The sequence below is a fragment of the Hylobates moloch genome, unplaced genomic scaffold (assembly GCF_009828535.3).
Source record: "Hylobates moloch isolate HMO894 unplaced genomic scaffold, HMol_V3 SCAFFOLD_1, whole genome shotgun sequence".
NCBI lineage: Eukaryota > Metazoa > Chordata > Mammalia > Primates > Hylobatidae > Hylobates > Hylobates moloch.
In genome coordinates this window covers 72,770,545-72,796,147 of record NW_026652276.1, presented here as the reverse complement: position 1 = coordinate 72,796,147, position 25,603 = coordinate 72,770,545, and the positions used below count along the sequence as shown (strand labels likewise).

At 44.0% G+C, this 25,603-nt stretch overlaps 1 protein-coding gene across 14 annotated transcripts in view; it reads left to right on the top strand.

Annotated features, from left to right (window-relative positions):
- Positions 1–25,603, top strand: part of KLHL23 (kelch like family member 23) — a 60,701-nt gene that overhangs the window by 12,710 nt on the left and 22,388 nt on the right. Inside the window, exon 4 of one of the 14 annotated variants that reach the window (XM_058441299.1) lies at positions 22,755–24,576. The exons of 12 other annotated variants lie outside the window; for them this stretch is intronic. In XM_058441299.1, coding sequence (XP_058297282.1) covers positions 22,755–23,077 — 323 coding nt within the window. In that variant the 3' untranslated portion in view covers positions 23,078–24,576. Of the gene's footprint in view, positions 1–2,754; positions 4,547–22,754; positions 24,577–25,603 lie in introns of those variants that run through there. One more of the 14 variants, XM_032755445.2, reaches the window with a different exon arrangement.

Sequence of the window (25,603 nt, the reverse complement as noted above, 5' to 3'; positions counted from 1 at the left end):
TGTGTTGTATTTGAGTAAAAGAGAAAAAATGATTAGGAATCACTTTACTTAAATATTTTTACTGCTATAGGAAGACAGATGGCTTTCATAACATATGAATCAAAAATTGGGGTGTTTTGATAAACTCCAAGTAACGTAAGAAAAGCCTAGTGAGTGATGTTGAATCACTTTTACCAACTGATAAAATATTTGAACTATCATTTTCACAATAACCATTAGTTGAATAATTCATATAATTGATATAAGCAGTGTTTCACAAGTACTTGAAACAAGTAAATCCTATAAAAATTCAACATATAAATAACTGGAAAGTAAAAAATGAGTTTTTAACAAGTAGGATAATTATTTTCTTGGATGTTAGTAACTTGAGAAAAATATGTGAAAGTGAAGCAAACATGCAATCTTCTAAGACTTTCCTTAGCTGTCAAAACCTAGGGAGGCCCAGGCACGGTGGCTCACGCCTGTAATCTCAGTGCATTGCTTGAGTCCAGGAGTTCAAGACTAGCACCTGGGCAACATGGCAAAACCCCACCTCTACTAAAAATACAAAAATTAGCCAGGCATGGTGGTGCGCACCTGTAATCTCAGCTACAGTGCACACCTGTAATCCTGGCTACTTGGGTGGCTGAAGCATAAGAATCACTTGAACCCGGGAAGCAGAGGTTGCAGTGAGCCGAGATTGTGCCACTGCACTCCAGCCTGGGAGACAGAGTGAGACTGTCTCAAAAACAAAAACAACAACAACAAAAAAAAACTGAGAGAGAACTTTACTGATAAGAAGTTGTCTTCCACTCCTAAAGAGGAAATCCCTTTTTTTTTTTTTAAGAGACAGGGTCTCACTGCGTTGCGCAGACTAGCCTTGAACTCCTGGGCTCAAGCAGTTCTCCAGCCTCAGCCTCCCCAGTAGCTAGGATTACAGGTGTGCACCACCACACTCATCTGGAAATCACATTTCTGATTGTATTATTCTTTCTAAAGAGGGGCTTGCTTATAAGCTTTCCTTCTACGTTATAATGTGAGGACACATTGGGACACAAGCGTACAAAGTACAATTCATTCATTATTCAACAAACATTTATTGAATTCTCACAAGGTGCCAGACAGTTGCCATTCTCCAATTAGGAATAGGTTAGTGAGCAGGACACAGTTCCTGTGCTGCCATGAGGGAGAGAGAGACGATAAGAAACACACCTGGCTCACACCTATAAGCCCTGCATTTTGAGAGGCTGAGGCAGAGGAGGATCTCTTGAGGCCAGGAGTTGTAGACCAGCCTGGGCAACAAAGGGAGACCCTATCTCTACAAAAATACAAAAATTAGCCAGTTGTGGTAATGTGTACCTATAGTCCCAGCTTCTTGAGAGGCTGAGATGGGAGGATTACTTGAGCACAGGAGTTTGAGGCTATATTGAGCTATGATTGTGCCATTGCACTCCAACCTGGGTGACAGAGCAAGACCCTGTCTCTAAAAAAGAAAAGAAAAGAAACATTCCAGATAATGAGAAGTGCTATGGAGAGAATTAAAATAGGATGATGTGGTAGAGACGCCTGCCTGGCCACTTCGGGCTGGGTGGTCAGGGAATGCCCTTTGAAGAGGTGAGAGTAAGACAAGACCAGAATGACAGGAAGGACGCAGCTGTGCAGAGACCTGGGGAGAGGAGAGACTTCAAGGCAGAAGGAACAGTTCAGCGATAGTGCGCTAAATCTTTCCTTGCTTTAATTTGAATGCGTTGACAAATCCTCCTTTTCCTTTGGGGCTCCAGCTAGAGGTTTTTAAGTGTAATTTTATGACTGATATTCCCAGAGAGTGAACTGACAGGCTAGGAGTGATGATAAAAGCGGGAGTGTGGAAGAAAACAGGGCAGAGACCAGGATGAGGCAAATGAGATGCTTCAGGCACAAAATGTAAGGCCATGCGGTGCAAATGACTCACAAGAGTTCTGCCTCCCTGCATTTTGCACCCTAAGCACCTCGCTAGCCTCACTCTTGTCACAGCCCTGGGAAGAAGGGAGAAGTAGAGTTGTGAGATATCCTGGTGCTTTGAAGATCCAGCAGGTTTGGGTGTAGAGGGGGAGATAAAATGGAAAACACTAAAATAGCCTAGGAGGAGGACCCCCCATATACATACATCCAGCCCCAGGACCCGGATCCCACACAGCAGCCCTCCGCCTGGGGGCGCCCTTCACAGCTTCTCAGGATGATAGACTGTCATGCCCCACAAGTCTGGGTGCGTTTCTTTAGCTTCTTGAGTTCATAACTGGACTGGCAGTGTGAGAAGCACACAAGGCCACCCTGTGTGGCACCTGTGGCAGCAGACATGCCAGATTTCCTGCCATTGGTTAAAGAGACAGCTGCCAAGACCTGAAGGGACACCACCGCTTATTGAGTGTGTCTTTCTGTAAGGATTCTACTGCTACCATCTTTTACAGATAGGTGTCAAGTAAAAGTTGTCTGTGTTGGGAAATTACCAGGAAGGTGATCTGTCGGGTGAGTTTCCTCCCTGGCCTCCTGCAGAGCCAGCTTAAGGACAAGCTGAAGGATAATGGCAGCATGGCAGGAACAGGCAATCTGAATTAGGTGACAGGGAATGATTTTCAGCCTCAGCGTTGCAGTGTTGTGTGCCTGAATCAAAATGCCACCACTCCCCTATTTTTTTGGGTGCTAAATTGTAAGGGATTATTACATTACCACACTGTGGAATCTCTTTTGTTTGTTATCCTTTAAAAAATTGCTCTTTTCTTTTTTTCTTTTTAAAAGAATATGGATTGTGCTCAGTTCCATTTGAAAATAAGCTCTATCTAGTCGGTGGACAAACTACAATCACAGAATGCTATGACCCTGAACAAAATGAATGGAGAGAGATAGCTCCCATGATGGAAAGGAGGATGGAGTGCGGTGCCGTCATCATGAACGGATGTATTTATGTCACTGGAGGATACTCCTACTCAAAGGGAACGTATCTTCAGAGCATTGAGAAATATGATCCAGATCTTAATAAGTGGGAAATAGTGGGTAATCTTCCCAGTGCCATGCGGTCTCATGGGTGTGTTTGTGTGTATAATGTCTGATTGAATCTGCAGAAATGACCAAGCAATCACTTTTTTGGAGTATAGTTTAAAAAAAAAAAAGAATGCAGGGTTTGAAGTTCCTTACCTGATAATTGTGTCTGGCACATGATAGGGGATCAGTAAATTGTAATTCCTAACCCCACTCTACTCCCAAATATGGTGATTCACGGTCAAGAAAGATCTTTTATATATATATATATACACACAGTTGAATCAGTGGGATTAATACCTATAATCTCTGGTTTTCAAAGGTAATATGGAATATTTGACACTTGATAAAATGTGAACTACCTTTGTAGTGAATCTTCTCCTCTTGGTAGCATCAACACTGGGGATAAATCAGAACCATTCTGTGGAATGAAATGTTTCTCAAGAGCCTTATAGTAGATAGTACATATTAAGATGTCTGGCTGGGCATGGTGGCTCATGCCTGTAATCCCAGCACTTTGGGAGGCTGAGGCAGGAGGATCACTTGAGCCTAGGAGTTGGAAACCAACCTGGCAAGACCCTGTCTCAAAAAAAAAAAAAAAAAAAAAATTTCCATTTAGCTAGCAGGAATTTGAAATTTAGAGAGGGAATCTTCTCTACCTCTACAAAATCAACACTTAACACTTTTTTCACCTTCAGAATTATTTAGAATGTGGATTTACTTTGTCTAGTTTTTTTCTTTTATAGTGTAATTTATTGTTATTATTCTCTATTTACTGACTACCAGAGATATACAAAATACTGTGCAACAGATTGTTACTGTTCAAAGAGTTTACAAACTAAATTTAAAAGAATGGCAAGTCCGAAAAATCAATGAGAAGATAGTGAAATATTTGTTTATGCTAAGGACTGTTTTTAATTTTCAGCTTTGATGTAAATTGCTAGTTTAGGTGTCTTTAGTTCAAGCATGTTAGGAAATCCTCTTTATTCTTAAATATAGATACATGTCTGCATATATGATTGAATTTTAGAGCCAGAAAGCATGTAGAGCAGTTGTGATTAATAGAAAATACATTGACAAGAAGGTATTTGCATTTATTTCCCAAAGCTGCCACTAACTAGCTTTTGTGACTTAAGTCGTTTAACCTCTCCTTGATTAGAGCTTCCTGAGCCATGCACACTGGCACTGCAAATCACAGATAGGCCTAGATATGGATCCCCTCACCCCTTGCTACATCCAAAGGTGGCATGGGTGGCTGGAGCCTCTGGGCCAGAACTAGCTTTGTCCATTTTCCTCAGTGTGCCTACAGCATCACTTTCCATGTGTGCCATAACTTGGGAATAGTTGGGATGTGTTGCTTAACTCCTTTACACCATTAGTTATCTGTGAGACCATCTATTCCACACTCTTCATTTTTTAAAAAGAGACAATAATTATTTTTAACTTTACTGAAGTTTAAAACTACCTAGCATTTCTGATTAAAAAAAAATTTAGAAGGAAAATCTTAATGCATTTATTTCAGATGGCATTTTAAATAGATACAACCCTTTGGAAACACAATATGGTACTACATAGCAAGGGCTGTAAAAATGACCATATCCTTTGCCCCATAAATTCTACTTCTATACTTTTAACCTTAAAAATAATTCAGAAAAAAGATAAATGCATGAAGACGTTTATGTCTGCATCCTTTATAATAACAAAAATTGGGGAAAAAAATCTCCATGTCAAAGAAAGTGGGATAATAAAAATAGTAAAGTATTATACTGCCATTAAAATAATTATTTGGAAGACTGTAGAAACGTGGACATGTTTGATATGGTAAGTAAAATGAGCACAATACAAAATAGTATGCATACTATGATTGTGACTTTGTAAAATCTTTATGCATGTGGAAGGTAATATGCAAAACAAATTCATTGTGTTAGTGTAGCGGGATATGGAATGACTATTTAAATCTTTTCTTTAACATTACTTTGTATTTTCAATAAAAATAAATCACTACGTAGTAAGACTGCTTGAATTTGGGCTGATTGGGTTGAAGGATAGTCTGAATTAATGAAAACAACTGAATTATAGACTACTTCAATCTGTAATTGAATTTTAGACTATTTTATTGCTCTGAAGAACATTTAGCAATTAATGCTAGAACTAATATGCTGCCCAGTAGTGCTTTAGAGATCCACTTTATGGCATAGGTGAGAACAATTGCAGTCACCTTCCCCTCCTTTGCCAGTTTATGTAGGTCCTATCAACTCCTGAGTCAAGTCCGGCCTTCTATGGAAAATCTTTCCTGTTTCAGCCACAGTAAGACTCCCATTGTCACATTTAAGAATTGGTCATTTATATGTGAGTTGTGTATCTCTTGGCTAAGTTAGAGATTATGGACCGCATCTTATTCTTGGCCTTCTCAAGATCTAGTGATTCATATGTATGTCCAGCATAAAAGGACGATGATATGGATTATTTTTACAGAAAAGCATGCTGGAGGTGCTTGAAGGATCTTGAAAATAGTTTGTGATCTGAAGTATTTAATTTTCAGCTCCTATTTTCTGTTTGTTTTTTGAATTTTTTTTTTTTTTTGTATTTTTAGTAGAGACAGGATTTCACCATGTTGGCCAGGTGGATCTTGAACTGTTGACCTCAGATGATCTGCCCATCTTGGCGTCCCAAAGTGCTAGGATTACAGGCATGAGCCACTGTGCCTGGCCTCTTTTTGAATTTTTAAAATGCTGTACTTTGTGTCAAAAGCTCCTGTTTTCTGTTTAAAAAAAAAAAAAAAGGAAACATTTTTGCTATGGATTTGTGCACAGCAGAAAGGATTAAAAAGGTGTACAGCTTTCTGTCAACTTTTTCAAATTTGAAGTCACTGCAGTATGATGAAAAATATTTTACTAAGGTTAAGCATTTTAATAATCCATCCTGTAATCCCACACCTGTAATCCCAGTATTTTGGGAGGCTGGGGTGGGAGAATTGCTTGAGGCCGGGAGTTCGAGACCAGTCTGGGAAACATAGGGAGACCTTATCTCTACAAAAAATAAAAAAATCAGCCCAGCATGGTGCATGCCTGTAGTTCCAGCTACTTGGGAGACTGAGTGGGGAGGATCCCTTGAGCCCAGGAGTTTCAGGTTACAGTGAGCCATGATCACACTGTACTCCATCCTGAGCAACAGAGTGAGACCTTGTCTCTACCCAAAAAAAAAAAAAAATTATATATATATATATTTATATATATATACACACACATACACACATATATATATGTATGTATTTTTGTCTTTCACTAAAATCAAATGCAAGCCATTGCTTTGGGAGGTCAAACATTATTTTACAAAATAGTGAAAATCATGGAGATTATTTTAAGCATGGATTAATTAAGATGAGTTTATCCAAATTTTAGAAGTTGTTATTTCTCTTAGGTTTTATTTTCAGTGTTTTAGCTGGAACTGAAAGAGGATTAGCATCTAGGGTACTTGCTCAAAGGCATATTGCCCTATGTTTTCACATTTATATAAATAAATATCTGTAAGCCCCAACCCTCAATGTGACTATATTTGGAGATACAGCCTTTATGGAAGTAATTAAGGTTAAACGAGGTACTGAGGATGGGGCCCTGATTTAACATGATAAGTGTCATTATAAGAAAAGACACCTTGCTGTCTGAAAGCCAGAAGCAAGCCCTCACCAGAACCCAACCATATTGGCACTCTGATCTCAAACTTCCAGCCTGCAGAACTGTGAGAAAAAAATTGCTTGTTTGTCACCCATTATGGCAGCCTAAGCTGACTAATAGAGACTGCAGAGGAGATCGCCATTTATATGATCAATTTAGGTGCTGGATCAGCCAGTAGCACACAGTCAGCCCTCCATCCTCCCTCCCTTCACATATGCAAAGCAACAAAAAACACTTGTTTTATTAGTCTGAAAATGTCTGAAACTATAAATACGGCTTACATTTCTCAGGTCACAGCAGACACAGCTTGGGGCTTCTGTCTGCCTTAGAGCAGTTCTTCCAAAGGCTGTGACTGTGCTGATGCCCTAACTCTTTTTCTATGGGACACTTACACTTGGACTATGCTATGATTTGGATGTTTGACCTCTCCAAGTCTCATGTTGAAATTTGCTCCCCAGTGTTGGAGGTGAGACCTAATGAGAGGTGTTTGAGTCATGGGGGCAGATCCCTCATGGATAGATTAACCCCCTCCCTTGTGGGTGAGTTCTAACCCCCTCCCTTGTGGGTGAGTTCTCTGTTCCAATGAGAGCTGGTTGTTAAAAAGAGCCTGGCACCTCCCTTCCATTCTCTTCCTTTTCTTGCCACATGATCTCTGCACACACAAGCTCCCCTTTGCTTTCCACCGTGAGTGGAAGCAGGTGTGAGGCCCTCATCAGATGCAGATGCCCAATTTTGGACTTTGCAGACATCAGAATCATGAGCTATATAAACCTTTTTTTCTTTTTCTTTTTTTTCTTTTTTTTTTTTTTTTTTTTTGAGATGGAGTCTTGTTCTGTCACCAGGCTGGAGTGCAGTGGTGCAATCTCGGCTCACTGCAACCTCCGCCTCCCCAATTCAAGTGATTCTCCTGCCTCAGCCTCCGGAGTAGCTGGGATTACAGGCGTGCACCACCACGCCCAGCTAATTTTTGTATTTTTAGTAGAAACGGGGTTTCACCATGTTGGCCAGGATAGTCTCAATCTCTTTACCTCGTGATCCATCAGCCTTGGCCTCCCAATGTGCTGGCATGAGCCACCCCACCCGGCCTAAATAAACCCTTTTTTCTTAATAAATTACCAGTCTCTGGTATTCTTTTATAACAATACAAAATGGAATAAGATAGAAAATTGGTACTGAGGAGTGGGGTATTGCTTTAACAATACCTAAACATGAGGAAGCAGCTTTGGAACTGGGTAATGAGCTGAGGTTGGAAGAGTTTGGAGGGCTCAGAATGTAACCAGACTTAGGTTCAGCTGCTGCCACTCAAACACCAGACATTAGAGGCTAGGATTGGTGGGAGGAAAAGCAGGTTTAATTGGAGAGCCAGCAAACTTGAGAACATAGTGAACAAGCATTCAAAAGTACCATCTTTATTTTTTTCTTCAACTTTTAAGTTCCCAGGTACATGTGCAGGATGTGCAGATTTGTTACACAGGTAAACATGTGCCATGGTAGTTTGCTGCACAGATCATTCCATCACCTAGGTATTAAGCTCAGCGCCCATTAGCTGTTCTTCCTGATGCTCTTCCTCCCTCCAACCCCCATCCCCACAGGCCCTAGTGTGTTGTCCCCTGCCATGTGTCCATGTGTTCTTATTAAAATTTACCATAGGGTTTTTAAAGGGAAACTTGGAGACATGTGGAGGTGCAGAGTACTGGGTCTGTGTGTCTTGTTCCAGTGGTTATCTTGGGTAATGCCTGTCCAGAGGTCTGGTTGGCATTATCTTGACTTCGGCCTGATGATGGTGGACTAATTGTTGGTTACTCCCTCCAAATGGGAGGAGTCCTCAACGAGGGCTCTTTCCCTGGTTTGTTTCAAGGTTAGCCTCTGGGATTTCTCAAGCAAGAGCCTAATTAGATAAACATGCATTGCTGAAAGGGAGTGTCTAGAGAGGGAAGGAAGAAAAAGAAAGTGGGTGATTTTTAACACCGAGGCCCCTGGTTACAAGAAGACAAAAAGATGAGGAATTTAGAGATTGGAAATTCTAAGAGGTTGGAACTTCTTACAGATTGATTAATTGGTTATGACCAAAATGCTGACAGAAATGTAGACAGTATGTCAAATGGGGACTTTTAAAAAATTTAAAAAATTTAAAAAAGAAATATAGACAGTAAAGGCCATGTTGACAAGGTCTCAGGTGGAAATGAGGAACTTACTGGGAGTTGAAGCAGAGATCACCCATGTTACAGCACAGCAATGAACTTGGCTGCATTGTGTCCATGCCCTAGGGCTTTGTGGAAGACCAAACATAAGAGTAATGATCTAGCGTAATTGACAGAAGAAATTTCTAAGCAGCAAAGCAATCGAGAAGTGTCATGATTACTTTTAACAGCATATGTTGAATTGCAGCAGCAAAGGGATGACTTAAAGGCAGAATTTATCATTAAAAGCAGAGTGTAAAATATTGGAAAATTCTCAGCCTGGTCATGTAATAGAGAAGGAAAGAGCATATTCAGGAGAGGAATCCAAGGGCATGGTCAAGCTGGAGCCACAGGTTGCTAAACAGTTTAGGGTGACAAAAAGGGATCTAGGTACTAATAGTCAAGACAGTGGGGAAAAGGCCACAAAGGCATTTCACAAATAGAAATTTCCACTGGGCAGCCACCCCTCCCATCACAGGCCTAGGGGTATTAGGAGGACAGATTGGTTTTGGGGGACAGGACCAGGGCACCACTGCTCCTCACTGCTTCAGGATGCTGCTCCCAGGCTGTAGCAGCTGTAGCTCAAATGACCCCAGCAGCTGTAGCTCAAATGACCCCAGGAGCCCCAGATAAGATTGGTGCTGCTGGTCCAGAGGGCACAAGGTAGAAGCCTTGGTGGTATCCACGTGGTATTAATTCTGCAGGCCCACAGAATGCAAGAGCTACGGAGATGTGGCTTCCACTTAGATTTCAGAGGATTTATTGGAAAGCCTGGGTGCCCAAGCAAAAGCCTGCTGCCGAGTCAGACCCCTCACAGAAAGCCTCTGCTAGAGTAATGCCTAGTGGATTTGCAGGAGGGCCACTGCCCTCCAGCCCCCAGAATGATAGAGCCACCAGCACCTTCAGCCTGGAAAAGCCTCTGGCATTTGACTCCACCTTATGAGGGCAGCCACATGGGCTGCACCCAGAAAAGCCACAGGGATGGGTCTGCTCGAGGCCTCAGGACCCACCAGTGTGCCCAGGTTGCGGGACATGGAGTCATAGGAGATTATTTTGGAGCTTTAAGATTTAATGCCTGCCCTGCTGGGTTTTGGACACACATGGGGCCTATTACCCATTTCTTTTCACTGATTTCTCCCATTTGACATGGGAATGTTTGACATGGGAATGCCTGTATAACCATTGTGTCTTGGAATTAAATAACTTGTTTTTTATTTTACATGCTCATAGCTGAAAGGAACTGGTCTTGAATCTCAGATGAGATTTTGGACTTTGGACTTTTGAGTTGGTGCTGGAACAACTTAAGACATTTGGGACGATTGAGATGGATGATTGTACTTTACATGTGGGAAGGACATCAGTTTTGGGGGCCAGGGGTGGAATGCTATGGTTTGGAAATTCTTCCCCTCCAAACCTCATGTTGAAATTTGATCCCCAGGATTGGAGGTGGGGCCTAATGGGAGGCATTTGAGTCATGGGGGCAGATCTAGAGCTGTGGTTGGCCAAGTTCCCTGCTGTTGGGACTCAGCTGGTGTGCATGAAGAGAACATACAGATGCCCAGTGACTGGGGATGGGGGATGATGTTAACTTCTTGGTTCTAGGCCTTCCTGACACAGTTCTATTCCTGTCTTTTCCACAGTTGGATGGTGATGTGACCCAATAGATCCTTTTCTGTTTTGAATCAAGTTTCTATCTCTTGCAACCAAAAATGTGCTAAGTCAAGGAAGGGCTTTGTCCCTTGTTAAAATGTAAATATTTTTGGAAAGCATATTGTGTTTTCTATCACTTCTGTAAGAAATTACCACAAACTTAGTAGCTTAAAGTAATACAAATTTATCTTATAATTCTGCAGGATAGAAGCATGGTACAGGTTTCACCTTATCAGTGTTAGGAGCCTTAATTCTCCTTTCCATGTAACCTGATACATAGATTCCAAAGATCAAGATGTAGACATCTTTAGGGGACCATTACTCTGCATACCACACATAGTGATATATTGTCTTATCCTGACTTTCGCAATTCCATTTGATTTGAGAGGAGATTCTGACAGAAAGAAAAAGAAAAAAACAGAAAACAGTGATGGGTGTCAGGAACTCCTGAGGGGTGGAAGATAGAAAGTAGGTTTAGGAAAAAAAAGAAGTTAGTGACAGGGTCATTGACTATTAGACCATTCTGCCAAAGGCTGGAAGCAAAATATAATGCAAGACAAGTGACTAATTGTGTCAAACATGTAGATTATCAAGAGCCCCAGGTCTTTTTGCATATTAGGAGGCCATGTAACTTGAATCTTAATTGCTCTAAGCCAATCATAGATAGTCCATCCTCCTTGCCAGTGTTTGGTGGAGGAATGTGTGTGAAGCAGTTCTAACCTCTAAGATATTAGAAGAAGGGTTCTAGGGGGGTGGTCCTCTAGCAAAAAAAAAAAAAAAAGGTTTTTGCTCCTAGGAGAGAGAGAGAAAGACTCAAGGTGATAAAGAGTTCATCTTGCTTGAGGCTAATATAAAAAGTTGTTTTCATATAATTTATTTGCCAATTATTATTTTGAGACAAAGTCCTGCTCTGTTGCCCAGTCTGGAATGCAGTGGCGCAATATCAGCTCACTGCAGCCTCCGCCTCCTGGGTTTAAGCGATTCTTGTGCCTCAGCCTCCCAAGTAGCTGGGATTACAGGTACCCCACCACCTCCAGCTAATTTTTGTATTTTTAGTAGAGACGGTATGTCACCATGTTGGCCAGGCTGGTCTCGAACTCCTGACCTCAAGTGATCTGCCTGCCTTGGCCTCCCAAAGTGCTGGAATTACAGGCATGAGCCACTGTGCCTAGCCCAATTATTATTAAATGTCAATCTATATAAGACAACCAAAGTATTTCATAATATCAAGTATTTCATAAGGTGTTTTAGCTATAGCAATTATTATTTAACATCTAAGAAATAGAGCAGTGTAAGAAAATAATATTTACAAAGTTATAAAATATCAATACTGATATTAAAGCTTCATTAGGCCAGGTGTGGTGGTCACACCTATAATCCCAGCACTTTGGGAGGCCCAGGCTAGAGGATTACTTGAGGCCAGGAATTTAAGACCAGCCTGTGCAACTCTGTCTCTACAAAAAAATCCAAAAAATTACCTGGGCATGGTGGCACATGCCTGTAGTCCTAGCTACTCGAGAGGTTGAGGTGGGAGGGTCACTTGAGCCCAGAAGTTTGGGGCTGCAGTGAGCTATGATCATGCCACCACACTCCAGCCTGGGTGACAGAGTGAGACCCTCTCTCAAAAAAAAAAAAAAAGAAAAAAAAAAGCTTCATTAACTATCACAATAGTAAATAACACAACTTACCAATGCTTCACATTTGAAAGACTCAATATGGAATTAATTCTATTGTCCAGAAATTAAGTGAGAGGAATTTTCATTTTTATTGAAGGTAATAAATAAAGCATTACCTAACATTATATACTAGTCTTTTTTCTTATTTATTTATTTATTTTTTCTTGAGACAGAGTCTCGCTCTGTCGCCCAGGCTGGAGTGCAGTGGCATGATCTTGGCTCACTGCAAGCTCTGCCTCCCGGGTTCACGCCATTCTCCTGCCTCAGCCTCCCAAGTAGCTGGGACTACAGGAGCCCGCCACCACGCCTGGCTAATTTTGAATTTTTAGTAGAAACGGGGTTTCTCCATGTTGGTCAGGCTGGTCTCAAACGCCTGACCTCAGATGATCCCCCTGCCTTGGCCTCCCAGAGTGCTGGGAATACAGGTGTGAGCTACCACACCTGGCCAAGATATACTAGTCCTTTTACAAAAGGAGACATATATGTGGCCAAAAAGCATATGAAAAAAAGGTCAGTATCACTGATCATTAGAGAAATGCAAATCAAAACCACAATGAGATAACATCTCACACCAGTTAAAATAGCTATTACTAAAAAATGAAAAAATAACAGATGCTGGTGAGGTTGTGGAGAAAGGAGAACATTTATACACTGTTAGTGGGAGTGTAAATTAGGTTCAACCATTATGGAAAGTAGTATGGTGACTCCTCTAAGAGCTAAAAACAACTATCATTTGACCCAGCAGTCCCATTACTGGGTATACAAATACCCAAAGGAATATAAATCATTTTACCATAAAGACACATGGATGCAAATGTTCATTGCAGCACTGTTCACAATAGTAAAGACATGGGATCAACCTAAATGTCTGTCAGTGACAGATTGCAAAAAGAGAATGTGGTACACATACATCATGGAATACTATACAACCTTAAAAAGGAGTGAGATCATGTCTTTTGTGGGAACATGGATGGAGCTGGAGGCTATTATTCTTAGCAAACTAATGCAGGAACAGAAAACCAAATACTGTATATTTTCACTTATAAATGGGAGCTAAATTATGAGAATCCATGAACACAAGGGAGCAACAAACACTTTAGGGTGGAGGGTTGGAGGAGGGAGAGGAGCAGAAAAAACAACTATTGGGGCCAGGCGCAGTGGCTCACACCTGTAACCCCAGCACTTTGAGAGGCCAAGGCGGGTGGATCACTTGAGGTCAGGAGTTCAAGACCAGCCTGGCCAAAATGGCAAAACCCCGTCTCTACTAGAAGTATAAAAATTAGTCAGGCGTGGGTGTGCATGCCTGTAATTCCAGCTACTCTGCAGGCTGAGACACGAGAATTGCTTGAACCCAGGAGGCAGAGGCTTCAGTGAGCTGAGATCACACCACTGCACTCCAGCCTGGGCAACAGAGCGAGACTCTGCCTAAAACAAACAAAAAAACACTGTTGGGTACTAGGCTTAATGCCTGGGTAATGAAATAATCTGTTCAACACACCCCCATGACACAAATTAACCTGTATATCAAACCTGCACATGTACCCCTGAACCTAAAATAAAAGTTGAAAAACAAAAACAATATAGTAGTCTTTAGTAAAATTGGGGTATATAAATTATAAAAATGCAAGAAAAGAGCAAGTTGTGACATAAATTTTATGGACTATATAGCAATGAATATAAAAATATGACCAACAGAACTGTCTTCTGAAAATCCGGGGCATCATCATACAGTCTTTAACTCTGAATTGAATTTCGATGGTATTTTGAAGTTGTGAGTCATAGACTGTTAAACTCATACTTGGGCCCTCTGAGTTAAAAGATAATATTTTTTGCGGGGGCCTCACTGGACGGGTGTTGAGCATCCTGCTCAAACCTCCAGTGAATATTGTAGATTCCAACTGACTGCCTCCTAAGGGTGTTCTGAGCTACTTTAGGAAGAGTCACTGCAAATTGTGCCACATTGGATACACAGGATTGCCAACATTTCAACTTTTACCTTTGAAATTCAAAACAGACCCCAAGATCGTATACCTACAAGTACCTACGGAGGTTCTCGTTGGGAAATCTGAAATACCAGCACTGTATCCATCAGCCTTAATAGAGTGTAGTTAATTATTACCGACCCCCCAACCTTTGTTCACTGGCATTTAAAAGTCAGGCTGGGCATGTATAATCTGTGAACACTTTCAGCAGAGACTTGTGAAATACATCTTTCATTTGAAAGTTCACAGACAAACTCTTGTTTCTAGTTCTTTCCTGGACAGATAAATACATAAAAGTGGTACTTGTGGTTTCTCGAAGGTGTGTTTCTGCAGCCCTTCTCTAACCCTTTGTAGCTTTTCCCTCCTCACACCTTGACCGTCGAGGAAATGAGTCATACCTTCTTCCCTGTCTAGAGAACACAGGCCCTCCTTGTGCACGGGCAGACATTTGAGATAAGAACTTTACTAGTTGTATGATTTTTTGAAAACTTTATTTACTGTTAAATAAGATATGAATACAGAAATCCACATGAGACAAATGTACAGCTTAAGGAGTTATTAAAGGGCAACTACCTTGCAACTGGCATCCATGTGAGGAGAGAATACCTTGCCAACTACCCCAGACACCCTCCACATGTACCTCCCAAACCCTTATCGATAACCTCTGTTTTCACTATGGGGATTATTTTCTTTCTCTTGGATATTATCCACCTGTATTATGAGCATCCTGTGGCTGCTGTAAAAAATTAAACTAGATGGCAACAGAAATGTGTTCTCTCAAAGTTCTGGAGCCCAGAGGTCTGAAATCAAGGTGCCAGCAGGGCTGCACCCCGGGGGACCTAGGGAAGAATCCATTCTTTTCCAGCGTCCTGTGGCTGCTGGCATTCCTTGACTTGTGGCCGTATCACTCCAATCTCTGCTCCCTGGTCACATTGTCTCCTCCTCTTCCATCTGTGTCAAATCTCCCTCTGCCTAACTCTTATAAGGACACTTGTTGTTGGATTTAGGGCCACCAGGATAATCTGGGATGATTCTTTTTTCTTTTCTTTTCTTCTCTTTTCTTTTCTTTTCTTTGTTTTTTGAGGCGGAGTCTCGCTCTGTTGCCAGGCTGGAGTGCAGTGGCAAGATCTCAGCTCACTGCAACTTCCACCTCCCGGGTTCAAGTGATTCTCGTGCCTCAGCCTCCAGAGTAGCTGGGATTACAGGCATGTGCCATCACACACCCAGGTAATTTTTGTATTTTTTTAGTACAGATGGGGTTTCACCATGTTGGCCAGGATGGTCTCAATCTCCTGGCCTCGTGATCCGCCTGCCTCGGCCTCCCAAAGTGCTGGGATTACAAGCGTGAGCCACCGCGCCCGGCCAGGATGATTTTCTTAAGATCTTAATTACATCTGCAAAGATCCTTTTTCCAATTAAGGTAACATTCATAGGTTCCAGGGAGTAGGATGTGGACATATTTGCATTCAACTCACTACATCACCCAACTGTAAATCTCTAAACACTGTATTTAGCTTTGCTTTGTCTTTTAGCTCTCTTATTCTATAAATTCCTTATCCATCTCTTCTTTATTTCAACTCCTGGCAATGTATTTGTTGAAGAACCTTGATATATATCCTACTTTTTCAATGTCGGTATTTTACTGATTCATGTTGTGTAGATTAGCACATTCCTCTGTTCTCTGTATGTCCTATAAGTTGGTAGTTAGATCTAGAGGCCTAATCAGATTCAGGTTTGATTTGGTTTTTGTCAGGACTACTTCATAGGTGATGATGTATTTGACAAAAGATACCTAACATCTGGGCCAGGCATGGTGGCTCATGCCTGTAATCCCAGCACTTTGGGAGGCTGGGATCACTTGAGGTCAGGAATTCGAGACCATCCTGGCCAACATGGTGAAACCCCATCTTTACTAAAAATGCAAAAAAATTAGCCAGACATGGTGGCGGGCACCTGTAATCCCAGCTACTCGGTAGGCTGAGGCACAAGAATCGCTTGAACCTGGGAGGTGGAAGTTACAGTGAGTCAAGATGGTACCGCTGCACTCCAGCCTGGGCAACAGAGCGATACTCCATCTCAAAAAAAAAAAAAAAGCCTAACGTCTGCTTGTCTGTATGTTAGCAGCCGTAGATGCTCAATCCTAGATCCTTAATTCATTAAGGATTGCAAAATGGTGATTTCCAATGTTATTGTCTCTTCCTTTTTTTTTTTTTTGAGATAGAGTCTCACTCTCTCGCCCAGACTGGAGTGCAGTGGCACGATCTCGGCTCACTGCAAGCGCCAGCTCCTGGGTTCACGCCATTCTCCTGCCTCAGCCTCCCGAGTAGCTGAGACTACAGGCACTCACCACCACGCCTGGCTAATTTTTTGTATTTTTAGTAGAGACAGGGTTTCACCATGTTAGCCAGGATGATCTCGATCTCCTGACCTCGTGATCCGCCCGCCTCAGCCTTCCGAAGTGCTGGGATTATGGGCATGAACCACCGCGCCTAGCCACTATTGTCTCTTCTTGGTCTATTTGTTTAAATACTTCTATAAAAAGAGACATTCCCTCATTTACTAGTTGTTTACTCAGAGTTATATTTTGTGTAGGAAAGGCAGGTTAAATGCTTGATTCTTCCGTTTATTTACTAGTTTGCAAAATAGTTGTTAGCGTCCTCCAAAGATGATTTATTAGGTTTTTTTTTTTTTTTTTTGGAGACAAGAAGTCTTGCTCTGTAGCTAGGCTGGAGTGCAGTGGCATGATCTTGGCTCACTGCAGCCTCCGCCTCCCAGGTTCAAACGATTCTGCTGCCTCAGCCTCCTGAGTAGCTGGGACTATGGCGTGCACCACCACGCTCAGCTAATTTTTCTTGTATTTTTAGTAGAGATGGAGTTTCACCATGTTGGCCAAGATGGTCTCAATCTCTAGACCTCGTGATCTGCCCACCTCGGCCTCCCAAAGTGGCTGGGATTACAGGTGTGAGCCACCGTGCCCGGCGGTTAGGTTTTTAAAAAATCATTATTTAATCATTTTTAAATCATTAATTTAAACATTTTTTTTCAGTCCACTGCAGTTACTCTTATTCATGCATGATTTATTCCATCTTGAGCCAGTGGAATCGTCTGCAGATTGTTTCCAACTACTTCAGTTAAAACCTTAATAGTTTTTGATAGCTTCTTTGCTATCTTGTATAACAAGATGCTCCTGGCCCATTTTGTACAATTCCTGCCTCAAACCTGGAATGAACCATTTGTTTAAGCAGCACTAGTTTCTTTTAGTGAGAAATGGTATTTCTCACTAAAGACTATAGTCTGGATGCTAGGGATGCTTATTGCTACTGGATTGTTCATTGTCTCTAGGCCTAAAATCAAAATACGTGATAACACAGGTTGGGTGTGGTGGCTCACGCCTGTAATCCCAGCACTTTGAAAGGCCAAGGCAGGAGGGTTGCATGAGCTCAGGAATTTGAGACCAGCCTGGGCGATATAGCTCACTATAAATAATTCTAAGAATTAGAAAAAAAATTACATAACACAAAAGCAGGAGAGGGGTATTAGAATTTAACATGTTTAAGGTTCTAGCATTGTCAGGGAAATGGTAAAAGCATCTTAACAACCATAGGTAGCCGTTTTTCCCACAGGAAGTATTCTGGTTCTCAAGGTCACCTGGGATATCACATTGTAACTCATTGCTTTATTCCACATCTCTCTCTCTCTCTCTCTCTCTCTCCCTCGCTCTCCCTCCCTCCCTCACACACACATACACACACACACACACACACATACACACACCATTCTTAGAATAACAATGCCAACATGCAGTTTGGGTATGAATTTTTAATAATTCCAGATTTTATTTTATTTATTTATTTATTGAGTTTGTTTGTTTGTTTTGAGAAAGTCTCTCTCTCTGTCGCTGAGGCTGGAGTGCAGTGGTATGATCTCGGTTCACTGCAACCTCCACCTCCCAGACTCAAGCAATTCTTGTGCCTCAGCTTCCCAAGTAGCTGGGATTATAGGCATACGCCACCATGCCTGGCTAATTTTTTGTAGAGACAGGGTTTCACAATGTTGACCAGGTTGGTTTCGAACTCCTGACCTCAAGCAACCCACCTGCCTCGGCCTCCCAAAGTGCTAGGATTACAGGCATGAGCCACCATGCCTGGCTGGATTTCTTAAACATTTTAATCAGAAAGCAGATGAGAAGGTGAGGTTGAAAGTGGCAAGCTGCCACCTGAAACTTGAGATTTTAGTAAGAAGGAAAGAATGGTATGGAATTCCAGCCAGAAATACTAAACATACATTAAAAGTAGGAAAGTTTAGAGCATTTTGTTCTTCATAAAATTTTTTAAAGGGTTGAATTAATATTTTATTGTCATTTATAATCAGATGGCAGTATAGTCTCCATACTTCTTGTAAATAAAAAAAATTACAAGTTTTAAATAGCCAATGGCTGGTTATATTTTCAAAGAACATGATTAGATTGATTAATGGTTGCTTCAAGTTTTTTCTTATTAGCTCCAGATAATTCAACCACCTTTTGTCTCTTTTTTTAAAAATTGTAAGGTTGGCAGGGCATGGTGGCACATGCCTGTAATCCCAGCACTTTGGGAGGCCAAGGTGGGTGGGTCACTTGAGCTCAGAAATTCAAGACCAGCCTGGGCAATATGGCAAAACCCCATCTCTACTAAAAATACAAAAATTAGCCAGGCATGGTGGTGCACACCTGTAGTTCAAGCTACTTGGGAAGCTGAGGTGGGAGGATTGCTTAAACCTTGGAGGCAGAGATTGTAGTAAGCCGAGATTGTGCCACTGCACTCCAGCCTGGGTGACAGAGACCCTGTGTCAAACAAAAACAAAACTGGAAGGTTAGCATGCATTTGACTTCACACTCTGAAGCAACATCCTGACAGCCATATCCATTTCAAGGAACATCATACTGGAGTACTCTTCAGAGAGGTATCCTTCATAATTTCTGAAAGTCTTTGAAACACAATCTTTGTTAGAACTTCCTTCTGCTTTTCTCTCCCCCAATTCCTAGTATAAGGCATTTATTCTCAGAGGTTCAGCTTTTAGAAAGGCTCTTCCATATAACATTTCTGCTTGTCAACATGTTAGGAGGTCCAATAAACACACACACACAAAAGAAAAGTATTTTCCAGTATTTTTAACACAAAGTTATTGGTTTAAAAACATGTCTATTCCCTTTTATATCTGCTTTTGAAAGAAGTTAGGAAGACAAGGTAATGGAGCCCATAAGCTTTGTCTTGAACAAGAAGAAACTTCTCTAAGAAAGTTTGGGGCAGGAATTGCACACAGTTAAGAAGCCCTGAATCCAAACATTTACTCACGCTCACTAAAATGATAGCATACAACTGGTTTATGAAATTATTAGAGCTGCTGAAGGCTTCAGAAGTGGACTCCAGGGCAGCCAGCTGGGCTTAGAGTGGAGCAGGGTCAGGATGGACAAGGACATGCTGACCACCCTGAAGATCCTCATCTTCGTGAGAGTGGGGTGGGCAAGTCCCCCCTGCTCTTGAGGTTCACAGATGATACTTTTGATCCAGAACTTGCAGCAACAATAGCACGATGTGACTGCAAACAGTATGATTAGAATGTATGCCAGGTGAAACAAAGGGATCACTGTCATAGAAGTTGCCTCAAATTGCAGTTGTCTGGAAAGCAATGTAAAGTGGACCACCTGCCAAAAAAAAATACTCAGCGAGCTCCAAGCAAGTTTTGGGGGCTCCCCAAAACCAGTGAAGACTTCAACTAAAAGTAGAATTTCAAAGACTGTAATATGATAAGAAACCAAACCCCAAAATTAAGCATGAAGATCAGTGTCTGTACTGAATAGCCCCATCTGGTGGACACAGGATTTGTGTTACCGACTTGAATGTTACCAAGAATTGACGATTCCTGGCATCCGTCGGTGTTAATTTAAGACAGTTGGATTAAGTGCCAAATACAGTAAAGCAAACCCAGCTTTGAGGCAAGGACCCCTTGAAGTAGTCATGCGGTGCTTTTGTTACGGTTCTCGGAGCAAGTCTTCCTCATCCCTCCCACCTTCTCTTGGCCTCCTTGTAAACCTGAACCGCCAGGTACCTCAATTTTCTTCGTGGCCAGACTATTGTTAATATTGTTAAATTGGTGGAGGAAACGGGTGAGCCACTGCTTGCTCTGCACGTTGTCCTCCAGTGCTGACTCTTCAGGTAGTACAGCAGCCGCATGGCTTTGGCCTGCAGAAGTAACGGGCCCATTCCCAGGCTGTCCCCCAAGATGTGTCTTCCAAAGAAGCCAGTCAGGAAGATGAGATGCCCGCTGTGGTTGTAGATGGGGAAGGTGATGCTGCTGAGGTCAAGCGTTTTGTCCACCTGCCAGGCATGCAGGAGCGGGTTGGGGGACACACAGAGCGTCTGGTGCCTCAGGGACACTTGCTGGTACTGGATGTGGCTTGCGTTTCCCCTTGGGACCTGCAGATCCTGCATCACGCTGCCCAATTTACCAACTTCGGCAAAGATATCTGGTTCCAGCTATAAGTCGCTGTGGGAGACCACCAAAATGGAGGCGAAATTGGCCTCGGGGCTCCTCCTGGAGAAGTGGTAGGAGTCGGTGGTGGTGAAATGGCCCCGCATGAAGCCCACTCAGCCTTGGCCGGGCTCCCCCGGGCGCACGGCTCCTCCAGACCTTCGTCCTCGGGCAGGTAAAGGAAGCCGGCTGGCCGGCGGCATCATGGGCGCCAGAGGAAGATCAGGGGTGCCCACCACCACCCCAGCCCCTGGAAGGTGCGGGACAGCGGCCCCTTCAGGCGGTCGGCGTAGCAGTCGCGGGCAGATGGCTACGGATTCGGGGTTTCACCCCAGCAGGGGTGCGTCCTTCCAACCCACGCCGGGGTGGCTGTGGCCCCTTCTCCAGCAACGGTCGCCGCTCCGAGGGCTGCCCTGACGCCCAGACCAGCCTCGATTCGGTCCTTGGTCCCACCCCGGGTCCTCCACCGACCCGGACCCAGATCTCGAGCTGCGCTGTTTGGCCCCGGCCGGGCTCCGGCTTCCCCTCCGACTCTGACCGACCCCGCTCGGACTCCCGGCCCGACTCCGGCTAGTCGCCCAGTCCCTCTTCAGCTCCCGCTTCGCCCCAGGCTCGGGTCCGGCTGCCCCACGACCTTAGAGGAACAGAAACTCATTTCCAGGAAGCACAGGCTGGACAGCAGGTGAAAAAGCCACTGCAGGGAGCAGATCTCCGCCCCACCCGACGGTTTCCTGGAGACATTCTAAGGGAGTCTGTTTGAGCTCTGGCCGCGCGCCCCGACCCGGAGGCGGCGTTGGGAGCATGTGGCTGGCCCGGATGCCCAAAGAATCTTAAATGTGTTTGAGGCGTGCCTGGGCTCTCAGGGGTTCAGGAAACACAAGGAACGCTTCTTCAGGGCCATCAGATGCGTGCTTATCCTACGGGACTCGCAGTTTACTGAGAGAATTTGGTGTTTCTCTCACACACAAATGCCATAGAAATTCCACGTGTCCTGAGTGACAGATATTACCTTTCTTGGGGTTCACCCAGTAGCAGTTTCGGGTAACGCTTTTGTGAACCTGATACACTTAACTTAGTTATTGTTTTTATTCTCTATCCACAAATGTAACGTGTACATACATTCTCCTTGTGAAAAGAAGTATAGAATGAAAAGTGGGGAAAAAAATCTAAACCTCTTTATCCCATTCCTCTTAAAGGAAATGTTAAAAAGTGGGTCTACATCCTTACAAGCCCTTTCTATGCAATACATGCATATCAAAGATATAGCAAATATACCTTTTTCATAAATATTATTTTACTATTCATGTTATGCAGATTATATTTTTCATCTACAGTTGCAGAGGATTTGAACAAGTCAGTGCATATAAACTTATCTTATTTTTTAACTGCTCTATACTTTTCAATGTGTAGATGAAACATAATGTCACCAGAATCTTATTGATGGACTCATAGATTGTTTAGTCATTTGCTTTTATAAATAGTGCTCAGTGAATGAATGTCTTTTATTTAACCTATACACAGGAACCATATCTGTGAGGTAATTTTTTAAAGTGGATTCACTAGGCCAAAGGATAGTTTCTTTTAAAGTTTTAGAGCTATTGAGAAATTAAAATCCAAAGAAGTTGTATTAATTTATACCCTCATAAGCAATATATGAATGTGCCATAGCGTATCCCACAGGGTCAGCAAAGTGTTTGGTTTGTGCCAGTGGTATCTTACTTTGGTTTAATTTTGAATGTATTGCTTAGCATTCTTATCTTTCTTTTTGGGTGAACTATCTTATCTTTTGTGTGCCTATTCCATTCACAAGTTTTTCCTTTGGATTGCTGAGATTTTCTTCTTGGTTTATAGGAACCATTCATATTTTTAAAAAATGGCCACCTTTCTTGTGATCAGAGTTACAAGCTTCTCCCCATTCTGCTCATTGCCATGGCTTATTTTTGTAGTTCAATTAACTAATACTTTTATGAGTTCCAAGTTTTTTGTCATAATACTTTTTTTTGTGATTATAAAAAAAGTTACTAGAAAATTTAAACCAAAGTTGTGACCAATAGAAATGATCATGGCTGACTCTCTTTTCGGACTCAGCCCGCCTGCACCCAGGTGAAATAAACAGCTATGTTGCTCACACAAAGCCTGTTTGGTGGTCTCTTCACACGGACGCGCATGAAATTTGGTGCCGTGACTCGGATCGGGGGACCTCCCTTGGGAGATCAATGCCCCATCCTCCTGTTCTTTGCTCTGTGAAAAAGATCCACCTACGACCTGAGGTCCTCAGACCCACCAGCCCAAGGAACATCTCACCAATTTTAAATCGGGTAAGCGGCCTCTTCTTACTCTCTTCTCCAACCTCTCTCCCTATTCCTCAACCACTTTCTCCTTTCCACTATTCAATCTCTCCCTTCTCTTAATTTCAATTCCTTTCATTTTCTGGTAGAGACAAAGGAGACACGTTTTATCCGTGGACCCATAAGTCCGGCGCCGGTCACGGACTGGGAAGGCAGCCTTCCCTTGGTGTTTAATCATTGCAGGGATGCCTCTCTGATTATTCACCCACGTTTCAGAGGTGTCAGACCACACAGGGACGCCTGCCTTTGTCCTTCACCCTTAGCGGCAAGTTCCACTTTTCTGGAGGAGGGGCAAGTACCCCAACCTCATATCTCTGCGCCCCAATCCCTTATTTCTGTGCCCCATCCCTTATTTCCGTGCCCCAACCTCTTATATCTTTGTGCCCTGATCCCTTATTTCCGTGCCACAACCTCTTATATCTCTGTGCCCTGGTCCCTTATTTCCGTGCCCTGACCTCGTATCTGCGCCCCGACCCCTTTCCCGCTTTTCTGGAGGGTAAGAACCCCCGAACCACTTCCCTCCGTGTCTCTACTCTCCCTTTTCTTTAAACTTGCCTCCTTCACTATAGGCAACATTCCACCCTCCATTCCACCTTCTTCTCCCTTAGCCTGTGTTCTCAAAAACTTAAAACCTCTTCAACTCACATCTGACCTAAAACCTAAATGCCTTATTTTCTTCTGCAATGCCGCTTGAGCCCAGTACAAACTCGACAGTAGTTCCAAATAGCCAGAAAACCGCACTTTCAATTTTTCCATCCTGCAAGATCTAAATAATTCTTGTCGTGAAATAGGCAAACGGTTTGAGGTGCCTGACATCCAGGCATTCTTTTACACATCGGTCCCTTCCTAGTCTCTGTGCCCAGTGCAACTTGTCCCAAATTTTCCTCCTTTCCCTCCCGCCTGTCCCCTCAGTCCCAACCCCAAGCGTCGCTGAGTCTTTCTAATCTTCCTTTTCTACAGACCCATCTGACATCTCCCCTCCTCACCAGGCCTAGCTAGGTTCCAATTCTTCCTCAGCCTCCACTCCTCCACCCTATAATCCTTTTATCATCTCCCCTCCTCACTCCCGGTCCGGCTTACAGTTTCATTCCACGACTAGCTCTCCCCCACCTGCCCAGCAATTTCCTCTTAAAAAGGTGGCTGGAAAACTCACTCACTCCTTCCTCCCTCTCTCCCTTCCTTCCTCCTTGCTTTCTTCTTTCTTTTCTTCCCTCTGTGGCCCAGGCTGGAGTACACTTGGCTTGCTGCAGACTCCCTGCGTCCAGCTCCTGTGATTCTCCTGCCCTGGCCTGCGGGCTGCCTGGGATTGCCAGCGCGCGCCACCACCCCTCCCTGGTTTTTCTCCTTTGGCTGGAGGCGCGGTTTCACCATGTCGGCCAAGCTGGTCTCCAGCTCCTGACCTCCAGTAGTCTGCCCGCCTCGGCCTCCCGAGGTGCTGGGACGCAGACGGAGGCTCGCTCACTCGGTGCTCGGTGTTGCCCGGGCTGGAGTGCGGTGGCGTGGTCTTGGCTCGCTGCTGCCTCCGCCTCCCAGCCGCCTGCCTTGGCCTCCCAGGGTGCTGGGATTGCAGCCTCTGCCCGGCTCCCGCCCCGTCTGGGAGGTGGGGAGCGCCTCTGCCCAGCCGCCACCCCGTCTAGGAAGTGAGGAACGTCTCTGCCTGGCCGCCCATCGTCTGGGATGTGAGGAGCACCTCTGCCTGGCCGCCCATCGTCTGGGTTATGAGGAGCTCCTCTGCCCGGCCGCCACCCCGTCTAGGAAGTGAGGAACGCCTCTGCCCGGCCGCCCATCGTCTGGGATGTGAGGAGCGACTCTGCCCGGCCGCCCCATCTGGGAAGTGAGGAGCGCCTCTGCCCGGCCGCCCCGTCTGGGAAGTGAGGAGCGCCTCTGCCCGGCCGCCCCGTCTGGGAAGTGGGGGGCGCCTCTGCCCGGCCGCCCCGTCTGGGAAGTGGGGGGCGCCTCTGCGCGGCCGCCCCGTCTGGGAAGTGAGGGGTGCCTCTGCGCGGCCGCCCCGTCTGGGAAGTGAGGGGCGCCTCTGCCCGGCTGCCCCGTCTGGGAAGTGAGGAGCGCCTCTGCCCGGCCGCCCTGTCTGGGAAGTGAGGAGCCCCTCTGCCCGGCTGCCACCCCGTCTAGGAAGTGAGGAGCGTCTCTGCCCGGCTGCCCCATCTGGGAAGTGAGGAGCGTCTCTGCCTGGCCGTCCCGTCTGGGAGGTCTACCACAGAGGCCAGAAGCAATGTGGGGGCTGGATGTGGTGGCTCACGCCTGTAGTCCCAGTACTCTGGGAGGCTGTGGCGGGTTGATCACTTGAGGCTAGGAGCTCGAGACCAGCCTGGCCAACATGGCGAAACATATGAAAAACACAACTGTCAAACCAACCAACGAACCAAGCGACAACAAAACAGGTCTACCCTGGAGTCATACTCTAATTTTTTCTATTTTCCTGCCTTTCTGATCCTTTATCCCACTTTCTTTTTCTTCCTCTTCCTTCTCCTTCTTCTTTGTCAAATAGAGGATTGAGTTATTATCATTGATCCATACAAAGTCCCTCTCTCATTTATTTTCTTTAATTCCCACCCCCCATTTCTATTCCCC